The 24,541-nt window shown below is 42.2% G+C and overlaps 1 protein-coding gene across 1 annotated transcript in view; it reads right to left on the bottom strand.

The window, feature by feature from the left end:
- Positions 1-14,224: 14,224 nt before the first annotated feature.
- grin1a (glutamate receptor, ionotropic, N-methyl D-aspartate 1a) overlaps positions 14,225-24,541 on the bottom strand; it is a 284,384-nt gene continuing 274,067 nt past the window's right edge. The window contains exons 20-21 of the mRNA XM_078227534.1: positions 21,293-21,403; positions 14,225-14,293 (exon numbers count right to left, since the gene is read on the bottom strand). Coding sequence (XP_078083660.1) covers positions 14,225-14,293; positions 21,293-21,403 — 180 coding nt within the window. The remainder of the gene's footprint in view (positions 14,294-21,292; positions 21,404-24,541) is intronic.

The raw sequence follows: 24,541 nt of genomic DNA, 5'->3' as shown, positions 1-24,541 counted from the left end.
GTCAAGCTCACTGCCTATAATTTCCCGGGTTATCCTTCCTACCCTTCTTAAATAACGGGACCACATTAGCTATCCTCCAATCCTCTGGGACCTCCTCACCTGTGTCCAGTGACGAGACAAAGATTTGCGTCAGAGGCCCAGCGATTTCATCTCTCGTCTCCCTGAGCAGCCTTGGATAGATTCCATCAGGCCCTGGGGATTTGTCAGTCTTTATATTCCCTAAAAAACCTAACACTTCCTCCCTTGTAATGGAGATTTTCGCTAAGGGGTCAACACTCACCTCCGAGACACACCCAGTCAACACATCCCTCTCCTTTGTGAATACCGACGCAAAGTATTCATTTAGGATCTCCCCTACTTCTTTGGGCTCCAAGCATAATTCCCCACTTTTGTCCCTGAGAGGTCCGATTTTTTCCCTGACAATCCTTTTGTTCCTAACGTATGAATAAAATGCCTTGGGATTCTCCTTAATCCTGCCTGCCAAGGACATTTCGTGACCCCTTTTTGCCCTTCTAATTCCTCGTTTGAGTTCTTTCCTACTTTCTTTGTCGTCCTTCAGAGCTCCCTCCGTTTTTAGCTGCCTCTCTTTTCTTTTTGACCAATCCCTCAATTTCCCTGGTTATCCGCGGTTCTCGAATCCTACCCTTCCTATCCTTTTTTACAGGCACATGCCTATCCTGCAGCCCTAACAACTGTTCCTTAAAAGACTCCCACATGCCAGATGTGGATTTACCCTCAAACAGCCTCTCCCAATCAACAGCTGCCAATTTCTGCCTAATCCCACTAAAGTTAGCCTTCCCCCAATCCAACACCTTACCCTTGGGACACCACTCATCCTTTTCCATCACTATCCTAAAGCTAACAGAATTGTGGTCACTATTTGCCACATGTTCCCCTACCGAAACTTTGAAGACCTGACCGGGCTCATTCCCCAGTACTAGGTCCAGTATAGCCCCCTCTCTAGTCGGGCTATCTACATATTGTTCCAAAGAACCTTCCTGTACGCATTTTACAAATGCATCCCCATTCAGACTCCCAGCTCTACGCGATTTCCAGTCTATAACAGGGAAATTGAAGTCTCCCACTACAACAACCCTATTTTTCCTGCACCTATCCATTATCTCCTGACATATCCGTTCTTCCACTTCCCTTGGGCTGTTGGGGGGCCTGTAGTATACCCCCAACATAGTGACTGCGCCCTTCCTGTTTCTGAGCTCCACCCACAGTGACTCGTTACACGACGCCTCTGAATTGTCCTCCCTCTATACCGCTGTAATATGCTCTCTAACTAATACTGCTACTCCCCCACCTCTTTTGGCTCCTCCTCTGTCTCGCCTAAAACACTTGTACCCTGGAATATTCAGTTGCCAGTCCTGTCCTTGTTTCAACCAAGTCTCTGTCAATGCAACCACATCCAAATTCCTCGTAAGCATTAAGGCCCTAAGTTCGTCTGTCTTACCTGCTACGCTCCTTGCATTGAAGTAGATGCACTCCAGACCTCCAGGCCCAGTGAGGTCATCCTCCCCCAGAGTGCTCTTCTTCTTTGTCAGCCTTGTCCTGGCCCCAAGCCCGTCCCCAGCCTCTACACTTGTAGACATAAGTTTTTGATCCCCACCCCCCTGCCATATTAGTTTAAACCCACCCGAGCAAAACTCCCAGCCAGGATATTCGTGCCCTTCCAATTTAGTTGTGACCTGTCCTTCTTGGACAGGTGCCCTCCTCTCTTGAAAACTTCCCAGAGATCCAGGAATATGAAGCCCTCCCTCCTGGACCAGTCCTTTAGCCAAGTGTTCAATTGTACTATCTCCCTATTCCTAGCCTCACTGGCCCTAGGCATTGGGACTAGTGATTTATTTTTCTATTGATTTATTTTTTTTAGCATCCAAACTTGGGCTGATAGCGACAAGTTGCATTCACATCACAATTGTCAAGCAATTAATATCTTCAACAGAACAGAATTGAAACTACTTAGATTGATAATCAATGATATTACCATCATTAGCTCCCTCAGTATTAATATTCTGGATGTCACCATTGCCCAGAAATTTAACTGGACCAGCCACATAAATACTATGGCATGTGAAGTGTGGCTACGGTATGCAGCAATGCCAAGGTGCACTTTAGCAACTTGCTAAGGCTTTTTAACAGCAGCTCCCAAAGCAGCCTGTACCATCTGGAAACAAAATGGGCTGGATTTTCCCATTGGAGGCAGGATTGATTCCGGGTCACAAACCTGCCATCAAGACAAAATAAGAAATGGCTACAACTTTCATCGAGTCGTGAAGGTCATTGCCTAAGGTTGTTCAATGAACCTGTAACTGTGCAGGGTTAATTGCAAAGCAGGCCACACTATAACTTGCTTTGCCAGCCATTGCTGTGACTTCCATTTTTTCCTTAAAGTTTTAGGACATACAATTTCCTACATTTTGGAGGGCAGCAGAAGACCTGGAACCCAGGATAGGGTACATTAGTGACAAGTTCTTTAAAATCAGGAAGGAGCCCACAGCAATAATAGGTACCTCATTAACAGGAGCTGGCCTATTTTGAAACTTGTTCTCTGTCCCGCCCTTAGGAAAATAGTCAAGGGTGTAAATGGAGGTAGCAGTTCTGGTTGTGATTCACTGTGGCCATGTTTTCTACTGTCCTGCTTCTGTTCCAGTCTCATCAGGCCTCGGGAAATCTGTCCCAAAGACAACTGATGCATGGGAACACCAGCACATCCAAGCTCCCTTTCAAGTTATTGGGGACAGTATTATAGTTGCATTATTATTAGATTAGTAATTCATGGGCCTGACTACTGTTTCAGAGTCATGAGTTCAAGTCCCACCACTCCACTAAATAAATCTGCATTTAAAAAGCTAACCTCACGAATGATGATCATGCAGCTACCAGGTTGTTTGCTCACTAATTTCATTTAGGGAAGGAAATCTATTGTTGTTATCCAGTCTAGCCTATATGTGACTCCTGACCCAATGTGGTTCATTGTAAACTGCTCCCTGAAATGGCCTAACAAGCCACTCAGTTGTATAAAACTACTACAGAGAAGTTACTAAATCAAACCAGGTGGCTTACAAAGATGCAAAGACAGCAGCGTTTCAAGAATGTGGCTCACCACAATCTTCCTAAGGACAATTAGGGATGGGTAATAAATACTAGCTTTGCCAGTGACACCCACATTGTATAAATTAATTGAAAAAATGACACACTGGCAGAATTTGCCTATCTGGAACTAAGTTGCGAGGCGGGGAAGAAGAGCGTTTCCCACTGTGGAGCCTGGCATATTTTCTGCTATGACGTCATTAATTATGCACTCAGAGATTTGGCACCACATTCCATGGCGGAGCAGACATGATGGCGCAAGTCATATTTGGGGGCCATATTGAAAAAAATACCCAACATCACTAACCCACTGTTGAAGAAAAAAGATGGACCTTGAATCTGAAAGATCCACCTGTAGATGCTCCCCCATACCTCCAGGGTCCAGGGATGCTGGTAGCCTCCACCCAAGCCCTGGAGACAGCCCTAGGCATTGTTCAGTTAAATCCTGAGCTCTGCACACAACATTGTTCCAAACGTGTTCTGGACTAGTGCATACCTGTTGGTGTCATGGAGAATCAAGCATGGGTGGAAGATTCTGGTTAGGCCTTCATCTGCCTAATCATTCAGATGGCCCTTCAGCCCATCAAGTCTGCACCAACACATGAGAAACACCTGACCTCCCATCTAATCCCATTTACCAGCACTAGGCCCTTAGCCTTGAATGTTATGATGTGCCAAGTGCTCATCCAAATACGTTTTAAAGGATGTGAGGCAACCCACGTCTACCACCCTCCTAGACATTCCAGACTGTCACCACCTTCTGGCTAAAAAGGTTTTTCCTCACATCCCCGCTAAACCTTCTGCTCCCCACTTTGAACTTATGTCCGTGTGGTGAACCACTGTAGTTGTCTGTTTATGTGATATTCCTGGACACGCCCCTGCTGCCTCAATCTGGGGCTCCGCCCTTCTCGGGGTATAAAGGTGACTGCTCTCCGCCCCTTTTGCCTCAGTTCGGATTAGCTATCAGTTCGGGTGTGCTCCAGTTCTTTGTAAATAAAAGCCTGTTGTTTCACAACAACGAGTCTTTGCGTAATCAATGGTGCATCAATTTTATTAACAATAATTTTGGGATGGAGCAACTCCTGAAACCTGATAAATTGGACTTGGATCCACAGGCTGTTGGGGCCTCAAACTCTTTTGATCACTGGCTGCGCTGCTTTGAGACCTTCATCGCCTCCTCTTCCGCCGTCGTCGTAACCGACATCGACAAACTACACGTGCTCCATGTCTTCGCGATGATCCGAGACACGGAAACTTACCAGGAGGCAATCGATCTCCTAAAGAGCCAGTACAACCGGCAGCCGAATGAGGTCTACGCCAGACATCTGCTGGCCACTCGCAGACAGCAGCCGGGGGAATTGACTGAATAATTCTTGCGCGAACTGCGTGCACTCGGCAGAGCCTGCAACTGCCCAAAATGCCGACGACCTGACCAGAGATGCCTTTGTCGCGGGCATCAGGTCGACCTATATCCAGCAGCGCCTGCTGGAACAGTTTTCTTCTGTGGAGGTTGCCGGCTCGCTGGAGGTGGCTTTCCGGAACCTCGAGGCCTACACCCCCGACCAGGAGGGCGCACCGTGGACACCGCAACCGCAGCCGTCTCTGTACCCGGGAGGGCCGCAAACTTACGCCACGCCCCGTCCCGACGCCGAACTGACCACTGCGGCAGTCTCCGGAGGCCTGAGGTGCTACTTCTGCGGCCTGGAGAAGCACCCACGACGACGCTTCCCAGCGAAAGACGTGATCTGCTCTGGCTGCAGTAAGAAGGGCCATTACCTGAAAGTTTGCAGGGCAAAATTGGCCCCCAGGCCCAGCAGCGCCACATGCGATCCGCGGGAGGCACTGTCTTCGACGCCATCGGCCGCGTGCGATCTGTGGGAGCTGCCATTTTGGATGCCATCGGCCACGTGCGACCCACGGAGGCCGCCATCTTGGACGCCATCAGCCACGTGCGATCCACGGGAGCCGCCATCTTGCATGACGTCAGCCGCGTGCGAGTCACGGGGGCCGCCATTTTGGGAACCGTCCACTGCATCGCCTAATCCGACGGTGGCCTCGGTCGTGTTGGACTAGTCCAGGCCTCACCAACTCGCCTGGTCTATGATGGACATCAAGGTAAACGGCCACATTACTAACTGTTTATTTGACAGTGGGAGTACGGAGAGTTTTATCCACCCTAACACGGTGAGGCGCTACGCACTGCCAGTACTGCCAATGCAGCAATCAATCTCCATGGCTTCGACGTCCCAGTCGGTGAATGTCCTCGGCTACTGTGTAGCAACTCTGACTGTACGGGGCACGGTGTACGACAAGCGCAGGCTCCTCGTGCTGCCACAGCTCTGTGCTGTCGTACTACTGGGGCTAGATTTCATGTGTCACCTTGGGAGCGTCACCATGGTGTATAATGGGCCTTTTCCCCCAATCTCCGTCCAAAATCCACAGCTATTAGACCAGCCACCGCGCACCACCTGTGGTCTCTCGACCCTTAAAGTCGCCCCTCCCTCGCTCTTTGAACACCTCCCCCCCGACTGCAAGACCATTGCCACCAAAAGCAGATGGTACAGTGCTGAAGATAGAGCATTTATTAAGTCCGAGGTGCGACGCCTACTGGGGGAGGGGATCATTGAGGCCAGTACCAGCCCCTGGCGAGCCCAAGTGGTGGTTGTTAAGACTGGGGAGAAACATAGCATGGTCATTGACTACAGTCAGACCATCAACTGATACACGCAGCTGGACGCGTATTCCCTTCCCCGCATCTCTGACATGGTCAATCAGATTGCACAATATCGGGTGTTCTCCACCATTGATTTGAAGTCTGCATACCATCAGCTCCCTATCCGCCCGGAAGACCGCCTTTACACTGCCTTCGAGGCGGATGGCCGTCTATATCACTTCCTTCGGGTCCCCTTCGGCGTCACCAACGGGGTCTCGGTTTTCCAGTGTGAGATGGACCGAATGGTGGACCAGAACGGGCTGCAGGCCACCTTCCCGTACCTGGATAACGTCATCATCTGCGGCCATGATCAGCAGGACCACGACGCCAACCTCCAAAAATTCCTCCACACTGCGGCACTCCTCAACCTGACCTATAATAAGGAGAAATGCGTATTCCGCACGCGCCGCCTCGCCATCCTTGGTTGTGTTGTGGAGAACGGGGTCATCGGCCCTGATCCCGACCACATGCGTCCCCTCCTGGAACTTCCCCTCCCCACCACCCTCAAAGCACTGAGGAGATGCCTAGGCGTCTTCTCATACTATGCCCAGTGGGTCCCCAATTATACGGACAAAGCCTGTCTGCTCATCAAATCCACATCTTTTCCCCTAGCGGCGGAGGCTCGGCTGGCCTTTAACCGCATCAAAGTGGATATCGCGAAGGCCACGATGCATAGAAATAGAAACATAGAAACCCTACAGTACAGAAAGAGGCCATTCGGCCCGTCGAGTCTGCACCGACCACAATCCCACCCAGGCCCTACCCCCATATCCTTACATATTTACCCACTAATCTACACATTTCAGGACACTAAGGGCAATTTTTAGCACGGCCAATCCGCACATTTTTGGACTGTGGGAGGAAACCGGAGCACCCGGAGGAAACCCACGCAAACACGAGGAGAATGTGCAAACTCCACACAGACAGTGACCCAAGCCGGGAATCGAACCCAGGTCCCTGGAGCTGTGAAGCAGCAGTGCTAACCACTGTGCTACCGTGCCGCCCCTACACGCTGTAGATGAATCCACCCCATAGAGTATCTTGGGATTTTCCCTACTTTTATCAGCCAGAGCTTTCTCATATCCCCCTTTGCTTTCCTAATTGCTTTCTTAAGCTCCACCCTGTACTTTCTGTACTTCACTAATGCCTCTACTGATTTGCTCCCCTTACATCTGTTAAAAAAGCTTTTCTTTACCTTCTCATCATGGCCGGGATTCTCCCAAAAGTTTCCAACGTGCGGGAAAATGGGAGGAAATCCCGCCGTTTAGTGTGATTTCCAGAATGAATCTCTGTGCATCACAGAGTGCCCTAGCGGGGTTCACTCTGAAAATCAGAACCCGAAATGCTGGCAGCATAGTGTTGATCAGGCCACTGTACATGTGCCAATCTATCAGAGCGGAGATCGGCACATGCGCAGTTGGCCTCCCCATTGCCAGCTTCCAGATCGCTGGCCAGTCCGATTGTTGGCCAGCTCAGCAACCCCCCATTGCTGGCTTTGCAGACACTCCCCCTACCCCCCAATCGCTGGTCTCCCGGACCTTCCCGGGCCAGTGTTTCCCCCCCCCCCCCCCCACCCCTCCCCACCCCCTGGACAAACCTGATGAGCAATCCCAATCGCCCTCCCTCCCTCTCCCAGTGATCTCAGTGCAGAGTTGCAGCAGATCACCCACCTCCATGGCACTGCCCGGTGGGGCCTCAGTGGCCTCTCTTCCCTCCAGCGGGCTCAGCGTTAATGGGGAGCAGTAGTAAACCCCGCTGGAGGGAACCACTCCTGGCAGGGGGTGAGACACTAGCAGGCCCAGGGAATTTAGTCCCAGGCCCGCTAATAGTGTGGAAATGTCAATTACCATGGCATTTCCATATGATCAGCTCCTCACTGATTTCTGGTGCAGAGCTGATTACATCAGAAATCTTTGCTTGGGAGGCGCACGGGGGGCGTGATGCCAGCAGAAAGCCCATGAAACTAGAGCAGCGCAGCAGGCTGGGAAAATCACCCCCCCCCCCATATCTCATTAGCAGGATGTAAATTAGTTTCATGCCAGCCTCCAGTGGGTTTCCCAATCTTCCACAGCGGGCACAAGTGGAAGGTCACACAGAAACTTCATGCCAGTGTAAAACTGATCTTTGGATTCCTGCCAAGTTCTCCCACCACCCTGCTCACCATTGAACTTACTGGCAGGACCATGGCATACTTCCACCCAAATATGTTGGGTTAAAATCCTGGATTTTATTTATTACTGTCACAGTTAGTATACAGTGAGATATATATATATATATTAGTATACAGTGAAAAGTATTGTTTCTTGCACTCTATGCAGACAGGGTACCATATAGAGAAGAAAAGGAGAGAGTGCAGAATATAGTGTTATAGCTATGGTGTAAAGAAAGATCAACTTAATGCGAGGTAGATCCATTCAAAAGTCTTATGGCAGCAGGGAAGAAGCTGTTCTTGAGTCGTTTGCTACGTTTCATCTGATTTTTGTATCTTTTTCCTGACGGAAGAAGGTGGAAGAGAGAATGTCAGGGGTGTGTGGGGTCCTTAATTATGCAGACTGCTTTTCCGAGGCAGCGGGAAGTATAGGCAGTGTCAATAGGTGGGAGGCTGGTTTGCGTGATGGACTGGGCTACATTCACGAACTTTTGTAGTTTCTTGTGATCTTGGCAGAACAGGAGCCATACAAAGCTGTGATACAACCAGAAAGAATGCTTTCTATGGTGCATCTGTAATAGTTGGTGAGAGTCATAGTGGACATGCCAAATTTCCTTAGTCTTCTGAGAAAGTAGGGGCATTGGTGGACTTTCTTAACTATAGCATCAACATGAGGGAATGTTAATAGGCTTTGGGGAACAGATGTCCTGCAAAGAGTTTTACTTGAACCAAAACCTGCAGTTTCAGAATGCATTCAGGCAAAAAACACCACATAAATGTCAAACACTTTTTAAAATGATTAATTTTAATTGCTTCTGAATTATTGAAAAAAGTGTGTCCATTTCAGTACCGTGCATTACCTATTGTGAGTTCCAATACAGATGACTGAGCTAACATGAACATTCTCAGGCACTGTATATTTATTGTCCACTCACACAGGGAACATTACCAATCAAATCTCCTGCAGCAGTGAATGAGACAGGTTAAGTACATTACAGGAATTCCTTGAAGAAAGCAGGCATGACAATAGCTCCCTAGTGTTAACATATAATCACAATTACTAATCACAATTCACAATATAAAAATGAATTAACAGATCTTTAGTTCTTGTCACTGTAAATGTGGAAGAATAATTTCTGTCATGTTCACAAATATTTTGGGAGTTCATTGTGTAAGAATTCCCATTCAGTCCAATAAAAGAAAATAGCGTGCAGCATCTCTCTATAGCCTTCCTTCCCGGGGCAAATAGGAAATACTTAATCAGCGTAATATGAGGGGCAACAAAATCCACAGGAATACAAATCTACTCTACAGGTGTATGTGGGAATAAAATGTGTTATGTGCGTATAAGGGATGTAATTGCTATCATGTTTTTAGCTTTAAAGGTTAATAATAGGAATGCTGTCTAAAATGCATTTTAGAGAGGTTCTTGGGAAAATGGATCAGTAATAATGTTATTGCTTCACTCATGGTCTTCAATCTTAGTCCTAAACAAGTTTGGGGATATTAGATGCTTTATGTAAGATTTAATTAAGACAATATTGCAAAACAAATGAAGTGAATTTTGTGGGAGTTAAAGTATTGCTGATGTTGTAAATCTGAAAGGAAAACAGAAAATGCTGGAAATACTCCACTGTTCTGGCTGCAACTGTGAAGATGTGGAGATGCCGGCGTTGGACTGGGGTAAACACAGTAAGAAGTCTCACAACACCAGGTTAAAGTCCAACAGGTTTATTTGGTAGCAAAAGCCTCTAGCTTTCGGAGCGCTGCCCCTTCGTCAGGTGAGTGGGAGTCCTATTCACAAACAGGGCATATAAAGACACAAACTCAATTTACAAAATAATGATTGGAATGCAAGTCTTTACAGGTGCTTAACGCTATCTCCACTCACATTGTCTGTACCTTTAAGACTTGATTACCTGTAAAGACTCGCATTCCAATCATTATTTTGTAAATTGAGTTTGTGTCTTTATATGCCCTGTTTGTGAATAGGACTCCCACTCACCTGACGAAGGAGCAGCGCTCCGAAAGCTAGTGGCTTTTGCTACCAAATAAACCTGTTGGACTTTAACCTGGTGTTCTGAGACTTCTTACTGTGCAACTGTGAAGACAGACTCAAAATTAACCTTTCGGGTCGATGACATCAGAACTGAGGAAGTTCTGACAAAGGGTCAGCGACAAACACTATCTTGATCAATTGAGCCAGGGGGCTGATGAATGGCAGATGGAGTTTAATTTAGATAAGTGTGAGGTGATGCATTTTGGTAGATTGAATCAGGCAGGACCTACTCAGTAAACGATAGGGCGTTGGGGAGAGTTATAGAACAAAGAGATCTAGGAGTACAAGTTCATAGCTCCTTGAAAGTGGAGTCACAGGTGGACAGGATGATGAAGAAGGCGTTCAGCATGCTTAGTTTCATTGGTCAGAACATTGAATACAGGAGTTGGGATGTCTTGTTGAAGTTGTACAAGACATTGGTAAGGCCACACTTGGAATACTGTGTACAATTCTGGTCACCCTATTATAGAAAGGATATTATTAAACTCGAAAGAGTGCAGAAAAGATTTACTAGGATGCTACCGGGACTTGATGGTTTGAGTTATAAGGAGAGGCTGGAAAGGCTGGGTGTTTTTTCACTGGAGCGTAGGAGGCTTAGGGGTGATCTTATAGAGGTCTATAAAATAATGAGGGCATAGATTAAGTAGATAGGCTACATCTTTTCCCAAAGGCATAGCTTTAAGGTGAGAGGGGAGAGATACAAAAGGGTTCAGAGGGGCAATTTTTTCACACAGAGGGTGGTGAGTGTCTGGAATGAGCTGCCAGAGGCAGTAGTAGAGGCAGATACAATTTTGCCTTTTAAAAAGCATTTAGACCGTTACATGGGTAAGATGGGTATAGAGGGGTATGGGCCAAATGCGGGCAATTGGGACTAGTTTAGTGGTTAAAAACTGGGCGGCATGGACAAGATGGGCTGAAGAGCCTGTTTGCATGCTGTAAACCTCTATGATTTTCTCCAGAAATCAGTAGGATACTTCCAGAATGTTCTGTGGAGTCAGGAATGTAGAGGACAACTACCAGTGATTTAGAAGATGGTGATTCAGTTGAGTTTAGCTGATGTGAGATATTTTCATTAATAATGCTCTGCATGAGGCACGATGTCACAAAGGATTAGCTGGGAAATATTAATTATTCTATTGTCCCTACCCCATTTCATATCCTAATTCATTTCCTTTCAAGGAAGGATCTCTGCCTTATTAATATGTAGAACTTTCATAAACTTAAGGGTTTCCAGGCTGTATAGATCTTTGGGATGTTCTACTGATTCCCACAGATCCCACAGAAACTGAAAGACCAATACATCAGGTGAGAAGAGGCATACTGCCCTCCAGATACACATTAATGGGCTCCACTGGCAGACCAGGTCAAGGAAAGGGCTTCAAGAATAGTTATTAAAAAAAATTTTTTTAAGTAAAATTGAGGAAGACTGGTGAACACTGGAGTGTACCTTGGCAACCACCCCAACTCTCCCAAAAATATCAGCCAGGTTAAGGTTTCATTCCTCCAGCTACAATTCTTCTCGGTTTCTTTCTATTGTCGTCCCAGAGTGGGATTGCAAGATCTACAATAAGGCTGGGCTAACTAAATATACAATAATCTTCAATCTGCAAGCAAAAGCTCCTCCAAAACATAGAACTTATTGTATTAATAAATAAACACATCTCTCTTTTAAAAAACTAGTTAATTACTGTTTGAAACACCCTCCTGCCTTCCACTGCCCCTGATTGGTGAGCAAGATTAGGAAATGTGGACAGAAAGATCAGGAAATCATGATGGGATTATAATAACATTATGTAACTCCCATTTAAATATATTAATAAGTCTTTTGCCTGCTTTAAATGGGAGGTCTAGGTAGCAGAACCCTACTCCTCCATTCCAAAAAACTGGATAACCTCAAAATTCAGTGCAAAGTAGACAGGAGGAAATTTCATAGGATTTCCTGATTGCTGCTTTCCTACTTTTGGGGGCAGGTATGGCAGCATTCTTTTGTATTTTGGTTGCATTAGAGATAACACTGGTTGCAAATCAAAAGGAAGTCTTATTCACGCTAAAGGGAGAGAATACATGTTGGAATCCTATTCGTTATAATCTGTTCAATGAGTAAATCGAACACTAAAGGCATGTATAGTGAAGTTGATAGTCCATCATGATACTGGCCCCGCTCACCGGACATAACTAGTGAGTCCCCAGCAAATTAACTCTCCTATTCTTCTATTCATTGATCTTAGCAAAGAAATTGGTATGACCATAAAGCAGGTCTTCTCACTTTCATAAAAATTGCAATACAGAAAGAGATCTTTTGGTCCATCACTTCTTGTTTTGTGCTAGCTCTTCAAGTTGAGATATCTCTTCTAATCTTATTTCCCTTCTCTTTCTCATGCCTTTGTTTTCCTTTTCAAAAACTTACACAATTCCATTTAAATGAAGTTACAACCTGCAACATGGTAAAGTATTCCATGTCTAATGATCCTGTGTAGCATTTCTTCCAACTTTCCCATCATTCTTCTGAAAATGATCTTGAGTTTATGCCTACTCGTAGTTGTTTAAATTAAGTATCAGAAACATGAGTTGAATTTCCTGTTTGAGTTGAATCCCAACATTGGGCTGATTTCAGGTTGCAAATCCTGATGTGCATGTGATGGAACATCTACTGCAACTTTCTCAGAGGAAGCCAATTGCGAAGCTGCCTCCAATTAGAGCAGGTGGATACAGAGCGCCCAGAGAGAAGGGTGGCTAGTAGACCCACTGTAAATGTTGCGTGCTGCTGAGTTGAATGGAGAAAGGATGTCAAAGATTAGAAGTGCCATTGTGCCAATGGGACCAACAGCTAATTCTTCATGCCCAGCACTATCCAGTGGCTCAATCTGCATGCCTGCAGTAACAAACTTTTGTCCATGGATGTCCTGTAGTTTGCCAATCCTGTTCTGACATTAGAAACATATAAGTTGTTGTCTCAAGTGACCACTGCATAGGAATCATATGACACTCCGATCTCCCTCTCTGTTCTCGGTTCCTGGGCATAGATGAGCTGAAGACCCAGTCGGGGCCTCAAATACCACTGACTGAATTCCATAGCCTTCCAAAAATGGCTGCTAATTGCCTTCATAATTAGCTGAATAGGCTTCCTACTGCTGACAGATGGGTTGGCGTCCCATGTCTGAAATTATTTTAGGTAAATGTGAGGGCAAGTGAATACACGTCAGGGAGCTCGTCCAATGGGTTTTTTTTGCCATCCCACCCCGCACCCCTGCCCCTCCCCACTGGTCTCCAAACCCAACTCCAGGATGCTGAAGAAATGAAAGATACCTTTCAAAATAACCTTCCATTTTTTACTTCACTATCGTGTTCCAGAGGAAAAACAGTTTTTCCAGACATTAACCTCTCATTCCTTGTATCATATTATTAAATCTTTGCTGTGCTTACATTGGTTTATTTCACTAATATTAGCAAGTGGAAAAAAATATTCACCCCTTATATATAATTAGTAAAACATGGCCAGTAAACAAGTGTAGTTTCAATGTTTATCATGGCAAAACTCTTTAATAATAATTGTAGATTTTGAATAAGAATTTAAACGAACAAGTTGATTCTACTCTCCCTGGCTCACAATTTGCTTTTGCCCCTTCAGAAGCAATCTGTTACACCAATAGCCCTCCTTGTTGTCTCTGTAATTAAGTTTGTCAATTAGATGCCAATATATGTATTGAACAAAGAGTAATTTTGTGTTGTGGGATAATGCCTGCTGGATACCGACTTGAAACTGTCCTAAAATTACCCTGGTCTAGGAAAGATTCATGGCAGGTCCCAGAGGTGTGCCATGCTCACTGTACCACACAGTTTTTCTGTTTTGGTCATTTGCTGAGTAATTTTAATACTGATGGCTCAGAGAGGAATACTGCAGCTTTGCTGAATGATTTTAAGTGAAAATTTCATGAGTAACTAATAGTAAATGCTTGGTAAGTAAATAAAACACTGATAGTGTGACTAATGGTTTGCTGGGTAACACTGAAGGCTCAGTAACCTTAACACTGAAAGTTTGCAGAATACACTAACACTGATGATTTTATGATTCCATTACAACTTTTTACTCTCCTTCCCTTTCACTCTGGTCATTGCTGGTGTTCTAAAGTCTTGCTGCTGTTGGACAATAATTCTGGAGTCTCTTATTTCTTTCTGGTTTTAAACATCTATGTTCTGGACAGAATCACACCACAGTGCTGACAGAGGGGTCTGACAGGTTCAGTTGCCCACTTATATCAGTAGGGTGGTATTGCTGCAAAATAAAAGAGAGAGAAGTTAGTGCCAGTATTCCACAAGTACATTGAAGAATCAGTGTGTCTTCCATCCCAAACATCTGTCTCTAGGACTATGCCCTCACTCTAGGCATTAACTTTAGTGACAGCTATAGAGTATTATTCAATTCTGACAAATATGTTGAATTTGTCAAGAAATGTCATACTTGTGTTTATTAATGAAGGACAAGCAAAATAGTACATTGGAAGCAGTTTGGATCCAACATGAATCTGACTCATCATTGCCAACAGCAATGATTGATAAATCAAGTGTTGCACTTTTATTTTTTTACACATCTTCGGTCTTTCTACTACTCTGCATGGCATGTCAGTGATTGTGTAATATTACATCAAATCCAGCAGAGATGCTTTCTAATCCGAAAGTAGAAAGATGCTAAATTTAACACTGATCACCATAGTGATCCCTAAGGAGTGCTCTTAATATATATCTCAAAGTTCTGTACTCATGGAGAGGAGTAATTTTCACTTCCACTGCCTGGGTGTTAATCTGGCAGCGTGAATTACTCAAAACTAGCCCATTTTATCTCATTGATTTTTAGCAAGTTCTACAACAAGTGACTCACTTCATAAGATTAGGCAATGAAATTGAAAATGACCCATGGATTTGCATTCCAACCACTCAGTATTACCCTCAGATGACAAGTTATCTAACCTTTAGGTGAACTATCAAATGGAAAGATAAGGGACTTCTGTGTTGGGCACTAATTAGGCATGATATTGATGATACTCCTCCCATCATGGCATGTGCTAGGTCAAACCACTTTCAGGTTCAGGCCTCATTAACATATTCTCAGCAAACAGTAAGCATTAAATGGACAAAACTTGCTGCAACTCAACACTTCATTGGGAATAAGAATGCTCAGCTACCTGACATAGCCTGCCCCAAGTAATGTCTATTTGGGGAGAGGACTGGATGCCAGAGTTGCTCTTTCTGGCTCTACCAAACATTATATTTTGGGAGAGGCCTCCAGCTTCTGGATTGTGAATTAGGTCTCTCAGCACCTGGAGAAGCAGGATTGGCAAGTAGCTACATGCTTTGCCCATTTCTCAACAAATGTTGCAAGTGGGACCCTACCTCATGCATAGGATCCCAGCCGACATATTTAAATGTTCTCCTGCTGATTTTGCAAGGATTGCTGACTGCTCATTTAAAGGCTTGTCCGAAGGTTCGTTCAGGTGAACAAATGAGTGCAATAGATGCTGATCAGACTTTCAAGTGATATTTGCCCAATTTTCAGTTGAGAAATGTGCGCCTGGCTGTTGAAGGTCTTACATAAACGCATAAAAAATCGGTGCAGGAGTAAGCCATTTTGCCCCTATGTCCTGTTTTTCCATTGAATAAGATCAGAGCTTATCTAATTGTGGCTTCATCTCCACTTTCCTGCCTGCTCCCATAACCATTTCCTTGGTAAATCAAAAATCTGCCCATATCAGCTTTGAATTTATTCAATGACCCAGCTTCCACTGTGCTCTCTGGAGTAGAGAATATTCCAAGGATTAATGACTCTCCAAGAGAAGGAATTCTTCTTCTCATTGCTATCTTAAATGGGAGATCCCATTATTCTGAAACTGTGCCCCTAGTTATAAGTAACAAAATAATTATGTTTCTAAGAAAATCTAACAGCATTATTTTTTTCCTGCTTTGGACCTGTCCAGTTTCAACTCAACCAATTTCTTGTCCTTCTGCCTTCAAGCTCTTTTGACTCTGCGTTACAATTTTGTGTTTTTGCAATCTGTGTTTCACCTGCCATTGACAGATGTTTGGTATGGAAGAGTGAGTGGTCACACTAGAATCCGCATCAAGTACGAACAGTAACATACAGGAGAAGGATAGGGATAAAGAGACAGGAGAGTCCCAACAAAATTAATCGGACTGAGCAACTAAATTCTTGATCTTAATAGGGTTTTCGATCTGTCAGGGATGGAAATTATTTCAAACTATTAGATTAGTGCTTCAAAACAAGCTTATTTTAAAATGTATCAGTTCATCAGAAGAGATAAAAAATGATTGCAATTCTATTGAACTAAACATAACCTAACACCTTGCATATTATGAATGCTATTATCAGTGAATAAGATTGTTCAAAACTCTTTTTCTGTTGTGAACATTCATGATTGGGAATGTGGTGAGGTTGAGAGTTGGTTTTGTCATTGCTGGTGATAACCACCATGCATATAGGAAATAAGAGATCAGCAGAAAATTGAAGCTCCTAGGACAGAATTTCTGAAAAATCCTGCTTACAAATCCCAGACCTTAAAATCAATTTGAACTATTGTGTTGATGCAGATTATAGGAATCCACAGCATTTTCAATTTTGTTGTCAAATGTGTTGTCCAGAGTCATTATGGTTGTTGAAATGATTGACCACAGCCATGTTTACTGGATGGTATTATCCAAGAAGGGTTAATATATGGAAGACTACAGAGTATTAAATCAAAAATATTGTGCAAGATCACAGTTCTCAGGCTGTGTTATGCTCTCAAGAAATAATGGTTGTAAGGTCATTTTAGAGTTGGGGCATACTGTTTAATAATGTTCAGCTGAACCTCTGTGATCAACCCTACATTTTGGCAAAACTCAATGTCATAGAAAACCAGATTGGGCCAGTATTTTCTTTATTACTTCACAAAGTTCATCAACTGAACTATCAGCTATTTTTGACTTCAGGATTTCACATAGTCAACTGTTGGTGTAGTGATGGTTGAAGGAAGATGGGGATCATAATGATAGTCCAGGATCAACCTGAAACCTAGAAATCAGGAAAACAATTGGGGCTTATCAAGGACTGTCATAACCCAAAAGTGATAGCAAGTGACAAAAATCCAGTTAGCAACTGTACGATCAGTAAAACTAGGTACCAATAGTTACTCAGTGAAATAAATGTATTAGAAAGGAACACAAAAAATAATAAAATGAATCTGTGGAATTTCCCACATGACATGCTTCCTTCTCAAAGCCAAATGCTTATTTATTCAGGTCTAGCCCTTTTTGAACACTGAGGAGTAGGCAGTGCATATATGGACATTTTTAATCCACTAAAACTAGGTGTACTTACTGCCAGGTGATGGTGGCTGTGTGTGTCTCCATTTATAAAACTCTATGTCCTCTAATTGTCATAGTTGAGGTCATGAACCTTTACATTGGGCTGACCCCTCACTCAGGTGAACAATTTCAATCCATATTGTTCACTGCACTCATAGTGGTCTGTGTCACCATCCATATCATACTTGCTCTTGGAAATAATCTTTTTGCATTTTTATTTTTATAGTGTGTTTTAATAAGAATACATTCATTTTGTTATATCCTTCATGGTGGGTGAATAATTGTAAGAATCTGGAATTAGCATTATGTATATTAATCTAAAACACAAATTACAATACAGCATCTAATACAATAAAATTTGTTGTATGATGATTTTGACTCATATTACAAGACAGTATGAGATAATGTAAGGATCAGTTGGAGTGCTGCAGAAGTAAACACCCAATGATTTTTATGATTTGGGTGAAAATGTGAACCAGAGTCCACTGCATCAATATCCTTTCCTTCATTAAAGCAAGGATCTCTAAACTTTTACAAATACCACCTGTGTATGCATGACCCTATGAGGTCACCATTTTCCAAGCAACCGCATCATATGCCATTTATTATTCAAAAAGAAACAAAGAGTACCCAAGTTACATTTTACTAATATGGATTTTATCATGCCTAGCTTGCTGGTCTTTGCAATAGTTCTAGAGAGCCAGACTGAGGTGAAGAAGCAGTTCACAAAAGGTATGCATTCATTTTCTTTGCTTGGGGAGTCTACCTTCTAATCTAAAGAAGGAGAAGCAGAAAGAAGCATCAGTGTTCAGTCTGAAAGCAAGGAGAAAGAGAAACGGTTTCTTGTCAGAACAACAGAATAAAAACTACAGCATATAAAGATTCTGCCTTCTTGAGGACCGCCAATGTGGCTGGGTTTGGGAAATGACAGCTGGCAGGCAGAGTTTGCACAATGGAGCAGAAGATGTGAGGGACACATGAGACTAGCAACATTGGAGTTTGTTGAAGATGAAATTGTTCAATTGATATCAAAGACTAGGAAGGCACATAAATCAGGCGGACAGACAAGACAAGTATTTTTGCATTTTATTTTATTCAGAAAGTAAAATGCTTCTTCAGTTTAAAAAGAGTACATTAAAATTCTCTAAACAAGATCTGAAAGGATAATGGCACAGTGTACAATTAAGGAGAATGGGAACCAAGAGTTACTGATGCAGATTTTCTGATGTGTCACATTGTCTGATTTTAAAAATATAAATGAAGTTTGAAACACTTTGGAAACAATAGGATTTTACGCTATGACTGGTGAAATGATGAAGACATCAAATAAAACAAGGGTCCCTCAGGCAGCCAGAGGAATATAACAGAACACAACTTAGAGCCCTGTATTTGGAATAAGAAATGCATGTTAAGCAATGGGTTCATTAAAAAGCATGAAAAAAATTCCAGCAAACATGGCAAGCCTTTCAGAATGAGTACAATTGAAGAAGCAGAATAGCATGATTATTCAGGACTAGGGTTGCCAACCCTCCAGGATTGCCATGGTGTTTCCAGACTTCAGGCTGCAAGGAATACCAGCAGAAAAATAGGCTAATTAAAACATGTTTGAAAATGTTCTTTGAACACTTTAATTTGTAAAAAATATTGAACATGGAGAAAACTCATGGTCAAAAAATCATCCAATTGAGTAACGAGGAGTTTATGCATTTTACTGTTGGCATAAGAAGGTTGTGCACCATGTGGATGGACATGCCGGGTGACCAATTGTGAGGGTCTGACAATGGGGCTGTTGCAGCAGGAGGTCAGGTGATGAAACCTCCAGGAATCTGTCCTACCAGAATTGGCAATCCTATTTCGGATCTACAGCACTGTTGCATAGTTAATAGAAGGAGAGAGCATAGATTCATATGCGTTGTTCATGTGGCAGTAAATGAGAACTGGCTTCTCTATTGTGCCTGCTAATAACTGACTCTATTCAGGATGACAAGTGACAGAGCAACTCCCAGCTTTTAAATCTGCTTAACAGCTCTAGGGAACAGAAAGGTGTACCAGCATTGTGCTCGGTTGCAGTTGTGAATTTTGACATTAAGTTTTATTAAGCTTGTATTTGTGATTAGAATTCAAACGTAGCATGAACCAGGCAGCCTGATTCAATGCTCCCTGCCTTCCAGGCCCCGAACAAACCTTACTTTGCTGTTCTGTCCTGCCATGATTCATTTAATTTATTTTACAGTAGATGGGTTGGCTATATTTCTCATATTGCTATTCAATTTACACAGTAGTATTCATGCACTCAATCTAAATGTCTTAATTTTTCAGTTTTTCAAATATAGCCAGTGCTCCAGGGACTTCCTGGCTTTATATTAATTTTTCTCGTAAAATCTATTTTCAAGGGAAACAATGATATTAAACAAAAAATTCAGTAACATAAGTGTGAAAAGAACACTACTAAATTACAATTGAACCAGAAAAATGTTGAAGCAGCTAAAATGGTTCAGTGATGTTATCATGTGCATGGACATCAATGCTGTGACATTTGGAAGTCAAATTTATCTTCTAATGAAAAACAGGAGAATGCCTACTTTTCTTTATAATGCAAGATAGGTTAACAAAATTACATTATCAGATGCTAAGCATTTCAAAGCTATGCATTCCTGCAATTTTGCTTGTTGGTTGTTAGTTATAGAGAAGAACATTCATTGTGCTGTTTTTCATTTGAGAAACTTCAGCCCCAAATTATTTTGTGGTCCAGCTCAATTTCTGTGGATGAAATCTAAATTGAGCAAGGCCAGACCCAAGCTTATTACATCTCAGCTTGTTTTTGTGATGGTGTGACCAAATTCAGCTTGAGTGTACCACAAGTCCAACTCCCATTTGTCGTGTATAGTTTCAGTAATGGTCCAGCTCACTTTGGTGAGGATGCATATTCAGTAAGGGTCTAGCTCCTGTTTTCAAACTCCATGTGAGCACTGAACCAAGTCAAAATTAACATCCTCGTGTTGTCTCTCTCTGGACTACCCCCCCCCCCCCCCCCCCCCCACCATCCTTCCCCAACCTTATATAAGATCACTTTTTGGAATATTCCTGAGCTTGACTGTAGCCAAAAAACAGAAATCCACCCTATAAATATATCACTAAGTACATGGAATAGAAATCCAAAGTAGGAGGTGAACAATGTCAAGATGAAAGTAAAGGAAGTTTGCAATTGATAATGTGCGATTATTAGGTGATTTTGGTGACCTTACAGCAACAAGCCAAGATAAAGATGAATTTCAACAAGAACTTGATAAAATTGGCCAAGAAAAAAATCTAAAAGGAAGAAAAAGTGTCTGCAGAGAGAAAAAAAAACATCATTACATCATCACAGTTAACAAATGTATCAAAAAAAGTCATGTCAGTAATTTAATTTAGAAATTTCATCCTCATCATCACCATCATCAAAAAGCAGTTGAAAGAATATGATCCTTGTCAATGATTCTTGTGAATGATAAAGAACATGATTTGTTGAAATAGTGTAAAACATGATGCTTGGACATGGCAGAAGACATGATGCTTAGGAAGGATGAAATATATGAATCTTGGGAATGATCCTAGACTCTTGTGGTGGTTGTGGGATTTAATTGAAGATTATTCTCATTATGAATGGATCAGCAATCAGCATGGGGAATTTTCTTTAGAACACCAGGGCAACTAACAATGGCAATGAGAGTAAGAACAAGTGTCAGACATAAACATTCAAGGATGTTATCAACACTTCTGGAGTTCTCCCAAGTTCGCCTCCTTCCTTTGCCCAGTGTTAAAGATGTAATGCAGCTGTTTCACATGGGCATGTGGTGAGGTGGATATGTAATTGCACCGAATGAACTTTGGGCTAATGGACTCATGGCATGGTGAAAGGAGTCCCAATTCCTCTTACCGTGTCTTTGGAAGACCTACGTCTCTTGAAGCTGGAGGTCAGTGTTGAAGTGAGCGATCTAAAAGGTGCTTTCTTTTTAGGGTCAGGCTCTGCGCTACCACTTTTTCTATCCTAGAACAGATATATTTGATGTTATTGACTTTTTTCTGTTGGTAGTAGCTATTTATAATCTACCTTTGTCTAATAATTGTTCTGGCAAGCAGAAATCAAGTAGATGTACACTACAGATATTTGGCTTGGCAAATATATGTGGTAACCTGGCCCAAGAAAGGCAGTTCCAGTGAACTGTCCAGGAAAGGAAGTGATTAATCACTATCAGGGTCCATATTGTCATCTGGCAAAGGAGGGTCTGTCAAGCAGCACTAATGGTAGAATCAAAGGAAAAAGTTCACCACAAGCTGAGATTTGTGAAAGAGCTGTGAATCTAATGAATGTGGCTCAGATCTTGAAGATGAGAATGTATGAACCTTTGTGTATGTAGTGCACTTGTCACTAATACACTAGTGTTCTTTGTGTGAGTTCTAAAACAATTTTAGAAGTAAAATAAAATCTAACAAATTGTTAGAATCAGTATGAATTCAAAACAAAATAAGTACTTTCTAAATACTGTAAAACAAAATGCACCATTATCATTAAATCACATTTACACTATTACGTTTTTTAAAAATCGATGACTTTGTGTTGTGAACAGCAGTGAACAGTATATTATTTTGAGGCAAAACAATCAGGTCCTTCCAATGAGTAACTCTTGTTCCAAATTGATTTCTCCATTAGTGTCCTGAAGAGTTGGAGTCCTTTTCAAAGAATGCAGAGGAATGCTTTTGAGAACCTTGACTCAAACAGCCAGTAGTAGGCTCCACTTCATATATCTAAGGCTGAGGTGTCTGCAGTCATTATTTCCTGTGTGAAGCTGGACTCTTCATTTGCTTGGATCCGTTACTATTTGGTTTCAAACCAAAATAAAAACATTATATAGGGTTTTTAAAATCTTGAGCACTGAATTGTGGAGTCAAAAGCACAGTAACAAGAGTGCCAATGTAGACAATGTCTGCCAAGTTTGAAAACAAAACTGGAATTCTTTTAAAATAATTTTTACATTCAAAAAGACTGTGGCAGAGAGACAGAGGCTAGTAAACAGCACATGGACTGATAGACAGTCAAGACACTCAAAAGACAGACACCAGGGCAAGATGATTTTCATAGCATTGATCCAGTTTGTGTGATGCAAATGTTAAATTGCACAAGAGCCTCAGGTTCAAGAGCCTTTTATCACTATAATGTCACTGTAGGATTGAAATTAGCACTGAAACTGAATAGGGACTCTTTACATAAGTAACCAATGCAGATTACATCTCTCTTTTGTATTTCCTTCAAGCACTAACCACATAATGAAGGAAAGCAGGAATCTCGAAAAACAACCATTTCTGTTATCTCTACTGTTCACTCAATTTTTGTTTTAGTTTCCTTAACTTGTTCTCAATTTGGCTCCAGGAATGACATTGAGGTAATCTTATATAAGACCTTCTATTTTATGCTCTTATACAAAGTTACATAAACAGGAGTTCTCTGATACACAACATAACATTCTTTCAAAATTCACAATGCTCTCTATTGACAGGATCAGTTGGTGCAGTGAAACAGCCAATGGTGGAGATTGTACAAGCAACATTAGCAATGGATATGTTCATAAGAAATTTCTTTAACCACAATTTTAATGGAAGTGTTAAGCTTTTTAACATAAATGGATTAATGTCATAATTGAAATAGCAGACAAAGGAATTGATACAAATGCATTAACACATTTATTGTTAGTACCAAGAGGCCAAATGGCCTCCTTCTGCACTGTAGGGTTTCTATGATTCTATGATTCTATACCATACTAGGCAATTTAAATCCTTTTCGCTTAAATGTACTACTCTCTCTAATGCACTGGACAAAAATAATTCATACAAACATATGAAATAGGAGTAGAATTGGCCATTTGGCCTCTTGAGCCTGCTCCATCATTCATTAAGATCATGACTGATCTGCTTGTGTTTCTAATTCCACATTTCCATCCATCCCCGCCACCCTTTGATTCCCTTGCTAAACAAGAATCTATCTAACTCTGCCTTAAAAATCTTCAATGATCCTACCTTCCACCGCCTTCTCAGGCAGAGAGTTTCAAAGACTACCTCATCTAGTGCTTCGACCAAAATAAAATTTCTCACCTAATACTTCAGCTAAGGTGTCAGATCTATATTTTCAGTACTCCATCAAAATCAGGTGTCCTAACTAGCAAGGTAAAGTCTACTCCTTTAGCCAAGAGTTAATTAAGGTCATTAATGGTTTGGAATTCCAGGTGTGAATATAAGATCAGTTGACTAACAGCTGCTTTGAAAACCAATAGTAGCAGGTACAGTTTTTTTAAATAAAATGTCCCTTTCTGTTGGCTATATTAATTGTTACTACCAAAAAATTATTTCTAATTTGGGGTAACAAATCTACACAAATACTCCTTTTGCATGTCATACTTCATGTAGAAAAGGCAATTCCTATTGCTTTTCTGGAGGCATTAAAATCACAATTACAAATTAGCTCCTTGCCTACAAGAAAAGCATGTGGAGTTACATGTAGTGCAGATTCGCAAATCTGTTCCTCATTGCAGGTGTTTAGGCTCTCAACAATTTTAATCTTATTGGGACAACGCACAAGTATAGCACAATTTATTTCCAAAAAAAAGTAACACTGAGGTAGATAGAAAACCGCAGAAGTTCTACTGAACTTCTACTGAACTTATAAAATAATTCATATTTTCCTGAGTTCAAGCCTTCAGATTCCCTTCAAAATACTGAAACTAACAACTTGTATTCTGCAAGTGACTATAGCAAATGTTATGCTTGCTTAAAAAAAATAAAAATGACAGCAGCTGTGAACATTCTTTAAGATGAATGCACACGCGAGACACGTGTCACAAAGTGTGGCTGTGTAGTGTCTGTGTTTTCAGCACAATGAGTCACGTTTGGGTCCACGATGGCATGTGCACCATGTATGTACTTGTATGTATTGGGTCATGCTGAATGCCATTTTGGATATGCGCCAAGGGCATGCATCGAAAGTGTAGAATATGTTGCCATTACATGTACACAGGAATTGAAATGTCGGTAACACAGGACCATCATAAGACCATAAGATATAGGAGTGGAATGAGGCCATTCAGCCTATCGAGTCTTTTCCGCCTTTCAATCATAGCTGATAAGTTTCTCAACC

Source organism: Mustelus asterias, chromosome 13 (genome assembly GCF_964213995.1).
Source record: "Mustelus asterias chromosome 13, sMusAst1.hap1.1, whole genome shotgun sequence".
Lineage (NCBI taxonomy): Eukaryota > Metazoa > Chordata > Chondrichthyes > Carcharhiniformes > Triakidae > Mustelus > Mustelus asterias.
This window is presented reverse-complemented; position numbering and strand designations above follow the sequence as displayed.